Here is a 10,633-nt window from a genome sequence, read left to right as displayed (position 1 = left end):
CATTCCTGAAATGATCTGTAATCTATAGGGATGCCATGGAGAGAAAAGCACTTAGAAAATTCATACAGGAGAGACATAAAGTCATCTTACACTTAAATGAAATATTAAACCAGAAAAAGGGATCTCTTTCCATTTTTAACACAAACACAAAAGAACTCCAACCCTGAGTTATGATCACAAAATTCCTGCCTCTGAGCTGGAATTCCTGCCTCTGAGCTGCCATTTACTTTGGCAGCTCTGTCCCACAGAACTGCTTTATTATAGATTCCTTACCTCCTGTGTTTTGAGACTTTGGACCTTTATTTGGGAAATGAACATGTTTATGCAACTGAACAATATCAAAGAGTGTTCTGGGATGCTGCCCTTACATTGAGTGGGGAAAACATTTGTGAACTGTATTTCTATTTTTAATATTTTGTTGTCTTTTCCTTTCTCGGTGAAATTAATTTCAGTAAGTTAATGATATTGACCTCTCTTTGTAGGATTTGTCTTTTAAGACACAATACATGTACATTTACCTTCCAGTTCTAGTACCGGGATTGTGCCACCTGATGAGTCTGCACTCTTTTAAGGCTAGGATTTCATATAATAGGAGCTTTTTATAGAAGCAGGTTTTTATATAAATAGTTTTTATAGAAAACTATTGCAGAAGAATAGATCTCTTCAGTGTTTCACTTCTGCCAGGGACAGGTGACGGTAGTTCAGCTGTAGCACTTTTCCACTCAAATGAGGGTTTTTGGGGATTTATCTGTCTGTTTTAATGGGGAGAAAAGGGAGCAGCAGGTTTCATCCTTTGGAAGTCAGAAGCTGTATCAAATGAGTGCTTTGAAATGTGGCTGCTCTTTTCCCCCTCTGTTTGTGGCAGGCTCAGTGAGTGTGCAGTGTTACCCAGCAATATCAATGCACTTCTCTTGCAGCTGAAGGGGGTCAGGGCCAGGAGCCACAGAGGGCTGGGAACAGCTGCCCAACACTGGATGAGGCCACCTGGCCGTGGGCAGGTGCTGACATCGAGGAGGATGACCTGGACATCATCCCTCCCTCCCCTGAGGAGGAGGAGCTGCCTCCCTTCTCCCCCTCTGTACAAAGTGCCAGGTAACCAGAGCTCACTGCTGAAACCATCTGTCTGGTGCATGAGCACAGAAGTACCAAAACCAGCCCAAACTCCTGCTTGTTAAAGAGGCACAGACTCAGCTCTGTCTCTTTGCTGCTTGCCAGGTTGATGGCTGGCAGCTGCAATTAATGCTTTATCAAATACTGGTTTTATGGCTGATGTTTTAGCTGGCTTTCACTTCAGGAAAAAGCAGAGTGACTTTTGTAGTGAGATGGCAGAAAATTCCGCACGTTGGTACCCAGGATGAGTGACTGCTCAGCTCTTGGGTTCTGCCTGGGCCTTCAGGAATTTATCTTTCTACATATCTTGAATCCTGCTGTTCTGAGGAAGTGCCTCAGTTTACAGAGATCTGTATTTTCATGGCTTTTCCTTTGGTGTTAGCAGTGTTTTCAGAGACTCTCCCACTGGAGGAAGGTGCACACCTGGCAGCTCTGAGGCCAGGCAGGAGAAGGTTCCCACAACACATCCTGGAGGTGATGCCAGTGCAGGAGATTCAGGTACACAAAATGCCTTGGAAATTCATATCTCTGATTTGGGGATAGTTTGCGACTGTTTATTATCCTGCAGAATCCAAGAACGTTAACTAACAGATGGAGAATGAACATCTGTAGATGGAGAGTTGACATAAATAGTTGAATTATAGACAGATAATAAAAGACAAGGGCAAAAATAAAAAGACTCATTGAGTTCCCGCACACGGAAACAGTTTCTTTATGCACATGGACTGAAAGTATGTTGGAAGTAGATTGTTTAGACTGATTTACTGCAGTGCACTGTCCTCTGGGAGGGCGGTATCCTGTTCTGATGGAAATGACTGTGCTGAGCTCCCTCCCTGTGGCAGGTGAGGCCGTGCCTGTGGCCCCGCGGCTGCTGGCAGTCATGGAGGCCATCTGCGAGCTGGTGGATGCCATCCCCCTGCAGGAGCTGCAGGCCCTGGGCTGTGCCCGAGCCCTGCTGCAGCACCGGGACCTCAGGTAGGCTGGAGCAGCTCGGTTGGAGCAGGGAGCTGCCTGCAGGTGTCCCCAGCACGCTGGAGAACGAGGCAGGAGGGCTTTAAAGAGCTTGGAGCGCTGACTGAGGGAGGGAACAGAATACCCCAAACTGCTGCAGGTGTTAGGGGTCCCTGTGTGCTGCCAGGGGAAGGATCCAGTTCCACAGGCAGCCTGAGGAGCTTCCTGGCACCAGGTGCTTCTGCACCCACAGGTGATGTGGTGTGACCTGCCAGGTGTCCTCCTCAGTTCTGCCATGGGCACTCAGCTGGTGCTGTCTCCCCTCTCGCTTACTGCAGGGATGGTGATTTCTCCTAATACCCCTGAACTTGTCATCTTCCAATGGAATTATTGCTGCCACAGCCTGCTGCTCTGTCTGCTGCCTCATCTGATGGCACAATGCATGGACAAAGTATTGGGATTTGGGATCTTGGTTAGATTTTTCCTGGACTGGGACCATTGAGCTTCTGTTCTCAGTACAACTTATTTTATTTCTCATTCTGTAGTCAGACATAGTCTTTAGAAAGTACCTAAAAACATTATGTGGTTCAGGCATACTTTTAACTTCAGGTTTTGCCTCTTAAGGATTTATTTTTTTGTATTCTACCTTGCCTGGATCTGTTCCGTGCTTTTAGGAATTCTTTTATATTGTGTCTGTAGAGATGATGTCACAGTTTTGTCATTAGTTTCTTCTGGTGGTGTTCTCTCTTCCCTAGATTTGTTTGAAATCATTTTCAAACATGGTGACTCAGAACACGATGGAACCACCATATGTTAAGATGTTTAATAGCAGTGAGACAAAACTGTTTAATGAGTGTTGTAGAACTTGGTAAATCATTGCTTGTGACTAAATATGTATTTTTTTCGTTCTTCCTTCTGTTGCTACTTCCCCCAGGAGAAAACTGCTGGCTAATTCTGTCAGTTTGAACCAGAATGGCATCAACACCACTGTTCCTAGAAGCTGGAAGGCTCCCATGGAGCAGGGCCCTCGTGTGTGTCCTGGTGCAGGTCCTGGCCCAAGCTGGAGCTTCAGTTCTGACAGAAACTCCCCCAAATCCACAAACCTCCCATCGGTGCTTTCTGTTCATTCCAGCAGCTCTTCTGCCAAAACCAGCCAAACCTTGGACAGCTCTTGTGCTTCGAAGCAGGGTGCTGAGGAGATGCCCTGCCCGGGCCCTGCAGAGCTGCCTGGTGCCAGGGGAGGTGGCAGGGAGGGAGCTTCCCTCAGGCTCAGCCTGCAGTCCTGCGACAGCAGCTGGGACAGCAGTCCTGGGGCGAGGAACGGGATGCAGCCCCTGACCAGCACAGCCCTGAAGGCCCAGAGCACAGCTCCCACTGCAGGGCACAGCTGGGGCACCGACGATCTGGAGCTGGATGCCTTTGACATCGATGACTTGGAGGAGGAGGACTGGGAGAGCCCGGTGCCCGTGCCCGGCCCCGCGGCGCCGCCCACGCCGCCCTGCCGGCCCGGCCCGCAGGGCCCTCCTGCCAAATCCCTCCTGTCCAAGATCATGTCCAGGGCCAAAGGGTCAGCTGTGGGATCCACTCCTGCTGCTCCAAAGCCAGGCCTCCCCATGGTGACAAAGAACCATCCAGGTGAACTGTACTCCTGAGGGTTACTGGGTTTTTCCATTTTTAAATTCTTATTTATTTCTTTTTCAATCTAATACCAAGTAACTACTACAGATCACATCCATGTCTTTCTGTGGAAGTTTCTTTTGGTTTTCTGCAAAGTCATCTCAGGGGGTTTTTCCTCTAAATGATGCCAAACTTGAATATTCCCTTCCTGTGCTGGTTTCAGGCTGCTGGAAGATGAAGCTGCTAAAATTGGAAATGAGGGTGTTTCTGTGCTTTAGTTAATGATTCTGCAGCTTTTGATTCAAAGCTGTACAATGGTTTTCACTGCAAAATGTTCCAAAGTGGGTTTGTGGAAGCAAACTCAGTCCCCCCAGGGCCCAGGGTTGGTCAGTGTCATTTCAGGTTAATGTAGGGACAAGCGGGCAAAAGGGGAGGTGAAAATCAAAGTCACAGAATGGTTTGGGGTGGAAGAGCCCTTAAATCCCATCCAGTGCCACCCCTGCCATGGGCAGGGACACCTTCCACTATCCCAGGTGCTCCAAGCCCTGTCCAGCCTGGGCTTGGGCACTGCCAGGGATCCAGGGGCAGCCACAGCTGCTCTGGGCACACTGGGCCAGGGCCTGCCCACCCTGCCAGGGAACAATTCCTTCTGTAACTCGATGTCATAACTTACTCTAATTACATTTTTTTGTCTTCCAGATCCAGTGGTTCATAACCCTGCACTGGAGCGTTTCAGGGGTATGAAATTTCCCCATTCTGCAGAAATGATGAATATATTCCACAAGAAATTTGGATTGCACTGTTTCCGGACAAACCAGCTGGAGGCCATCAATGCTGCCCTGCTGGGGGAGGATTGTTTCATCCTCATGCCCACAGGTACAGGGTACAGACCTGAAGCTCCTTTGGAAGCTTTGGGACAAGCTTTTCTCTTCTCCTGTACCTTTGAGCTGCTGGAATTCTGTGACTGCAGTGCAGGAGTATTGTTGCACTGGGGTATTTTGAGTGAGGGGATTGAATTTCCGCCTTCCTTAGTAATTCGCACAGTAACTCTTCCCTATCCTACAGGTGTCACTTAGTGGCAGGCATTGGTCAAAATGTGTTGTTTCCAGAAGTGCTGTAAACTGGGAAATAAGGAGTAGGTGTCCATCCCTTTTCTCCATACCCAACCCTTACTGTGTTGTGTCTCATCCTCACAGGAGGTGGGAAGAGCCTGTGCTACCAGTTACCAGCCTGCGTCTCTGCCGGGGTCACCATCGTTATTTCTCCACTGAGGTCGCTCATCATCGATCAGGTTCAGAAGCTGAAGACTTTAGATGTAAGTTCCAGTAGCTTTATTGAGTGAAGCTGCAGGTAACTGGATTAGAAATCTGAAATTTTACAGCAAATCTTGTGTCTCCCGAATATAAACTGCATAAATAGATTAGGTGGACACTGTGAACGGCACAGGAAGTTGCCTGGGAAGAGCTAAATTGGATGAACTTGAATATCTTGGCAGTGTGACCGCTGGATTTATTGCTGCTCCTGGTGTTGGGTGTTGGAGCTGTGTTTTTCAGAGCAGGGGCTGGTTCTGAGATCCTGAGATTTGTAATCACTCACCTACACAGGAGCAGCCTGACCCTGCGGTGGGAATGAGCCCTAGGAGTTGCTGAGCTGGGGGGTTCTGGAGGTGCTAAACATCTTTGGAAACATGATACACAGAGCAGAAATGCAGGTGCAGGAGATTGCAGGATCCCAGGATGGTTTGGGTTGGAAGTGATCTTAAAGTTCACCTTGTTTCACCCCCTGCCACGGGCAGGGACACCTTCCCCTAGCCCAGGGTGCTCAGATGGGTGTTCCAAATGTGTGTTCCCAAGGCTGACTGCTTAGGAACTGGTTTGTAATGAGAGTTAGGGAGGTTCTTCATCTGGAGGTTATTTTTGCATGTAATAAAACTCCATATATGTATTTATGATTTTTTTAATATAGATTGCTGCAACATACCTGACTGGTGACAGAACAGATGCTGATGCCTCAAAAATCTACATGCAGTTGTCCAAGAAAGACCCTGTCATAAAGCTGTTGTATGTCACCCCTGAGAAGGTCTGTACTTCATCTTCAGTTGTAAAACCATAGGGGCTAGGAGGGGGGGATTGCTGTGAGGTGCTAAAAAACTGCACTCAGAGTAGGCTTCTGGGGAAAAAAATGCTAGGTTTTGGGTAGCTCATTAAGAATCGATACGGATGTAGCTAATTTCAATCAGTAATTAGCCAAGAATAAGAACTGAGTATGTCTGTAAAATGTAAAATCCTAAAATAAGCTCCCATGCCCAGCTGTTTCAATCTATCTTGATACACAGTAGTGTTAATCACTGTCCTATAGCTACTAAATCCAGACTACTTTGGATAGGGTAATACAGGAAAAATGCAGCATTGTCAGGGTGATAGGAGATTGGCAGAGCTTGCCTTGGGCTGCATTATATGCTGCCTTAAGAATATGTTATTGCACAAGAGCTTTGTAAGAAGGGGCTGGTTAGTGTGCTGATTGTGTTTCTCTCTTCACCATTATTTTTCTCTGTTTCCTGACATAAATAATTTAAATTTACTGAAATTTCCTGAGAATGAGGGGCCTTGGGATGGGTGATCCCAGAACCTGGTGGGAATCCCACAGCAGCTGCTTGGTTAGAACGCAGCTGACTGGGGTCATCTCTGTGCCTTGAGGACTCAGCTGGGCAGTGCAGGGTGATTCTGCAGCGTAGGACAGTGGTTTCTGTTCTCTCGGCCAGCCCAGCTGACACTTGTAGCCCAGGTATTTTGCTTTCCATTGCCACTGGTGGTGTGTCCAGGTGTGTGCCAGCAGCCGCCTGATATCCGCCCTGGAGAACCTCTACGACAGGAAACTCCTGGCACGTTTTGTCATTGACGAGGCCCACTGTGTCAGCCAGGTAAAACCTCCCCCTGTGAGTTGCACCTAAATTATGTTTTCCACCCAGTGGGGCCATGACTTCCGACAAGACTACAAGCGGCTGAACATGCTGCGCAGGAAGTTCCGCTCCGTGCCCATGATGGCCCTGACTGCCACCGCCAACCCCCGCGTGCAGAAGGACATCCTCAACCAGCTCGAGATGCTCAAACCACAAGTGTGAGTTGCTCAGCAGGTTTCTGGAGCCCTTTGTTTGTGCCACAGAAATTCTGAGTGGAAAACTTAGTGAAGTAAAAAAAGCCTCACAGGCCCATCTGAAATCCTTGTGTAGCTGTATCTGATGAAATGAAATTAAATTAAATGCATGCATGGAGTTTAATAGGAGGTGGATTAAAAATATTAACATAAGAAACAAAAAACTCACCAAACCCTTCCTTGCATGCTGAAGGAAGCTGTTTAACACAACGTAGCTGTACCCATAAGGCTGATGAGCACCGTGAACTGTCACATTTCAGATTTACAATGAGCTTCAACAGGCATAACTTGAAATATGATGTGTTGCCCAAGAAGCCAAAGAAGGTGGCGATGGATTGCTTGGAATGGATTAAAAAATATCACCCCCGTGAGTATTCAGCAGCATGGTGCCCACAGGCCTTTTCATGAACCACTTCTCAAGGCAGTAAAAGCTTTTATAATGCTGTAATAGTGATATATTTACCAGAAAAGCAAGATGGAGGTAAAGTGATGTTACTGAAAATGGGAATGAGATTTATGTGCATTCTAAAGTTGAGAATTTAAGTTAAGATGGAAAAGTCAATTATGGTGATGCTCTTGAATGACCCTTCTGGAGCCTGCCAGAGCTTTTAGGATCATGTCTTCAGAGCATAAAGGTCACCCACTATCTTAATTGTTTAATTGTGTTGGTCTGCTTATCTGTAGTTCCCCTTGAAGCTATCTTCAGAGATTCCCATCTTTCTAGGCTCACTTTGGAGTCCTGCAGCTCCTGCTGCTGGAACTGGATTACACCAAGCTCCCTCAGAGCTTCTCCCATACTGTACCCTCAGAGAGCATTTACTGGAATGCTCTAACTCTTGAATTATACAGGTTTTGTTCATGTATTCTAAATCCTGAGATTGCACTGATGAGGAAAACATTTCTTCATTCCACCTCATCAAAAGCCCAAAAAGACTGTGTAGGAAAAACTGTCAAGGCTATCTGACACTAATAAAATAAGTTCTATAGTGAAGCAGATATATCTTTACTCTTATCTTTATTCCACTGGGGAGAGGTCGGAGTCTGCTTGGCAGGCTGAGCAGGGAAAGGAACTAAACCTGTATTGTAGTTCAGATTTCTTTTCCCATCTCTTTGCAGATGACTCTGGGATAATCTATTGCCTTTCCCGGCACGAGTGTGACACCACAGCAGCCATCCTGCAGAAGGAGGGGCTGGCTGCCCTGGCCTACCACGCCGGCCTCACCGATTCCAACAGGGATCTTGTGCAGCAGAAGTGGGTTAATCAGGAGGGATGCCAGGTGAAGAAAAACCGGGAGGAAAAGGGAAGAAAATCTGGGCACTTTTATCCCTCTTGGCCTGGGAAATAATAGGGAAGTTGTTATCACCAAATACAGAATTGAATAACTGATCCCAACAGACCTGCTGGGGCACAGTAGCCACCTTTCACTGGGAACTCTGTGATTGAAAGGTTGTAGCACTGCACCGAGATGTGCTGCTCCAGCAAGGAGGACCTGAGCAGTGCAGGGCTTCAGAAACAGCTCCTGGCACACTGCTGTGCAGAGTCTGGGATTTGGGTTTTCCTGAGTCTGGAGTAGCTCCTCTGACAGGAGGGCAGGTGGTTGCTGTTTTGTACTTGCTCTGCGCCGTTACAGCTGGAATTCTGGGTCCTCCAGGTTTGCTAATCCAGGTCCCCCTCATGGAAAGGTCTGCTTTCCATGCAGTGCTGCAGGAGTGATTTCCATAATGTGTGTCTAGAGCATTATGATCTCCTTCTCAGGTGATATGTGCAACAATTGCCTTTGGAATGGGCATCGACAAGCCCGATGTGCGCTACGTTATCCACGCGTCCCTTCCCAAATCCATCGAGGGCTACTACCAGGAGTCTGGCAGAGCTGGCAGGGATGGAGAGATGTCCCACTGCCTGCTCTTCTACAGCTACAGTGATGTGACGAGGCTGAGAAGGCTCATCCTGAGTGAGTTCTCCTCTGGGGACTTGGAGATGACGTTACAGCAGTCACATTGTTGCTGGTCTCATTGTAGCCTGTGTTATTCTTCTTTTACAAGTGCCATGGATAATAGCTCAGTATTGCAGGGAGGGGAGAACTGGGAATCCTTACCTGGATGGTTTTCATTCAGGTGCCAGGAGTAGGATTTTTGTCACTTGTTCTTAATTTTAGTTAAAACCACTTTGCCTCACTGAATCATGGAATTGTTAAGGGTGGAAAAACCTTTAATATCATCAAATCCAACTGTCAGAACAACTCCACCCCCCTGTTCACCACTAAAACATGTCCTCAGGTGCCACATCCAGATACGTTTGAGCACTTCCAAGGATAGTGACTCCATTCAGGGCATCCTGTGCCAGGGCTTTGCTACCCTTTCTATGAAGAAACTGTTCTTGATATGTTAGCTAAACCTCTCCTGACACAACTTGAGGCTGCTTCCCCTCATGCTGTCACGCTTACCCTTCTCTTGACTTTTGTCATTCTAGATTTATTTCACTTCTCCAGTTCTTTAAAACTTCAGAGATAAAATCTGTCCTACATCTGTTCTGTACTAACCCACTCATCTTTTCTTGAGCAAAGCCAATATTGCGTTTTAAGCAAAGCCAGTATTGCGGGTTTTTTAAGCAAAGCCAGTTTTTTTCACAGTCCATGAAAAGGCAGAGGTGCAGCTTTAACAAACACCACTGCATTTGCTGTGTTTCAGTGGAGAAGGACGGGAACAGCCACACGAGGCAGACCCACTTCAACAACCTGTACAGCATGGTGCACTACTGTGAGAACGTGGTCGAGTGCCGCCGCGTCCAGCTGCTCGCCTACTTCGGGGAGACCAACTTCAACCCCACCTTCTGCAAAGATCACCCAGAGGTGATTTGTGACAACTGCAGTAGAAAGAAGGTAAACCCCACAGGTTTTATTTGTAGTGGTATTAAACTGAATTTGTATTTCATTGCATTTATAAGCGGTTACACAACTTTTGGGAAGGCAAATGGAAAAAATCCTGTATTTTTGTGATGCTTCCGGCTATTTTCAGGGTTTAACCATGGAGTTGTGATGCTCTTCTTCCTGTCAGAGGCAGGAGCTTAGATCCACTGCAGTGACTATGGGGAAATCCCTTCGGCTCCTGTCCTGGTGTTTTCAGGGCAGAGCAGCATGAGGGCCATATTAGGTGTGCACTGCTGAAGGTGGTCCAAACATTTGGGGTTATGCAAACTTAGGAGCAGGAGCAGAAGGGAAGGCAGCTGTGGAGGCCGGCAGGGAAGGGATCCTGATCAGTTTTGTACCTGTGGATATTGTGCCTCAGCTCTGTGTTTGAAACATTTCCTTATACAGCTGTGATTGGAACCAAATTTGATGAGGATAATGCCTATTTAGTCTCATTCTAATGTTCTAGAGTGCAGCAGGATAATTACAGGAATGCTTCCCAAATGATTTACCTTGATTGCCAGTATTTACCCAGCAATCTTGCACCTCACTCTACACAAATAACCCCTGGGGGATTATATACAGTCAGTTGGACTGGTTTTGTGTTATCACAGCCAGAATCCCTGTGACTGTATCACTGTAGGTTTCTAACCAGGAAATCATGGTTTCTTTATTTGGAACAAATTCAATTCACAGCTGAGAAAAGCTCAATCATGAAAACTGAGGTTGTCAGTAACAGCTTGGATTAGGGCAGGAACACGTAATGGCATGTCCTAATGGAGTGTGACTTCACAGGATTATAAATCACGGAACGTGACCGAGGATGTGAAGAGCATCGTGCGGTTTGTGCGCGAGCACTGCGCGCAGGCGGGGCGGGTCAACGGCAGGCGGAAACC

The 10,633-nt window shown here is 47.1% G+C and overlaps 2 protein-coding genes across 3 annotated transcripts in view; both read left to right on the top strand.

Annotated features, from left to right (window-relative positions):
• Positions 1 to 874, top strand: part of CTSH (cathepsin H) — a gene marked incomplete at its 5' end in the record, with an annotated part of 9,351 nt that extends 8,477 nt beyond the window's left edge. Inside the window, one exon of the mRNA XM_031059671.1 lies at positions 866 to 874. Coding sequence (XP_030915531.1) covers positions 866 to 874 — 9 coding nt within the window. The remainder of the gene's footprint in view (positions 1 to 865) is intronic.
• Positions 875 to 920: 46 nt separating this feature from the next.
• BLM (BLM RecQ like helicase) overlaps positions 921 to 10,633 on the top strand; it is a 13,075-nt gene continuing 3,362 nt past the window's right edge. Inside the window, exons 1-14 of one of the 2 annotated variants that reach the window (XM_014308340.2) lie at positions 921 to 1,092; positions 1,496 to 1,608; positions 1,953 to 2,085; positions 2,996 to 3,696; positions 4,378 to 4,554; positions 4,875 to 4,993; positions 5,644 to 5,757; positions 6,500 to 6,598; positions 6,647 to 6,795; positions 7,092 to 7,198; positions 7,948 to 8,108; positions 8,588 to 8,783; positions 9,520 to 9,710; positions 10,533 to 10,633. The exon at positions 10,533 to 10,633 is cut by the window's right edge and continues 35 nt beyond it. In XM_014308340.2, the coding sequence (XP_014163815.1) occupies positions 1,991 to 2,085; positions 2,996 to 3,696; positions 4,378 to 4,554; positions 4,875 to 4,993; positions 5,644 to 5,757; positions 6,500 to 6,598; positions 6,647 to 6,795; positions 7,092 to 7,198; positions 7,948 to 8,108; positions 8,588 to 8,783; positions 9,520 to 9,710; positions 10,533 to 10,633 (2,210 nt within the window). In that variant the 5' untranslated portion in view covers positions 921 to 1,092; positions 1,496 to 1,608; positions 1,953 to 1,990. Of the gene's footprint in view, positions 1,093 to 1,492; positions 1,609 to 1,952; positions 2,086 to 2,995; positions 3,697 to 4,377; positions 4,555 to 4,874; positions 4,994 to 5,643; positions 5,758 to 6,499; positions 6,599 to 6,646; positions 6,796 to 7,091; positions 7,199 to 7,947; positions 8,109 to 8,587; positions 8,784 to 9,519; positions 9,711 to 10,532 lie in introns of both variants that reach the window. The other variant, XM_031059728.1, reaches the window with a different exon arrangement.

Source organism: Geospiza fortis, unplaced genomic scaffold, assembly GCF_000277835.1.
Source record: "Geospiza fortis unplaced genomic scaffold, GeoFor_1.0 scaffold2, whole genome shotgun sequence".
NCBI lineage: Eukaryota > Metazoa > Chordata > Aves > Passeriformes > Thraupidae > Geospiza > Geospiza fortis.
This window is presented reverse-complemented; position numbering and strand designations above follow the sequence as displayed.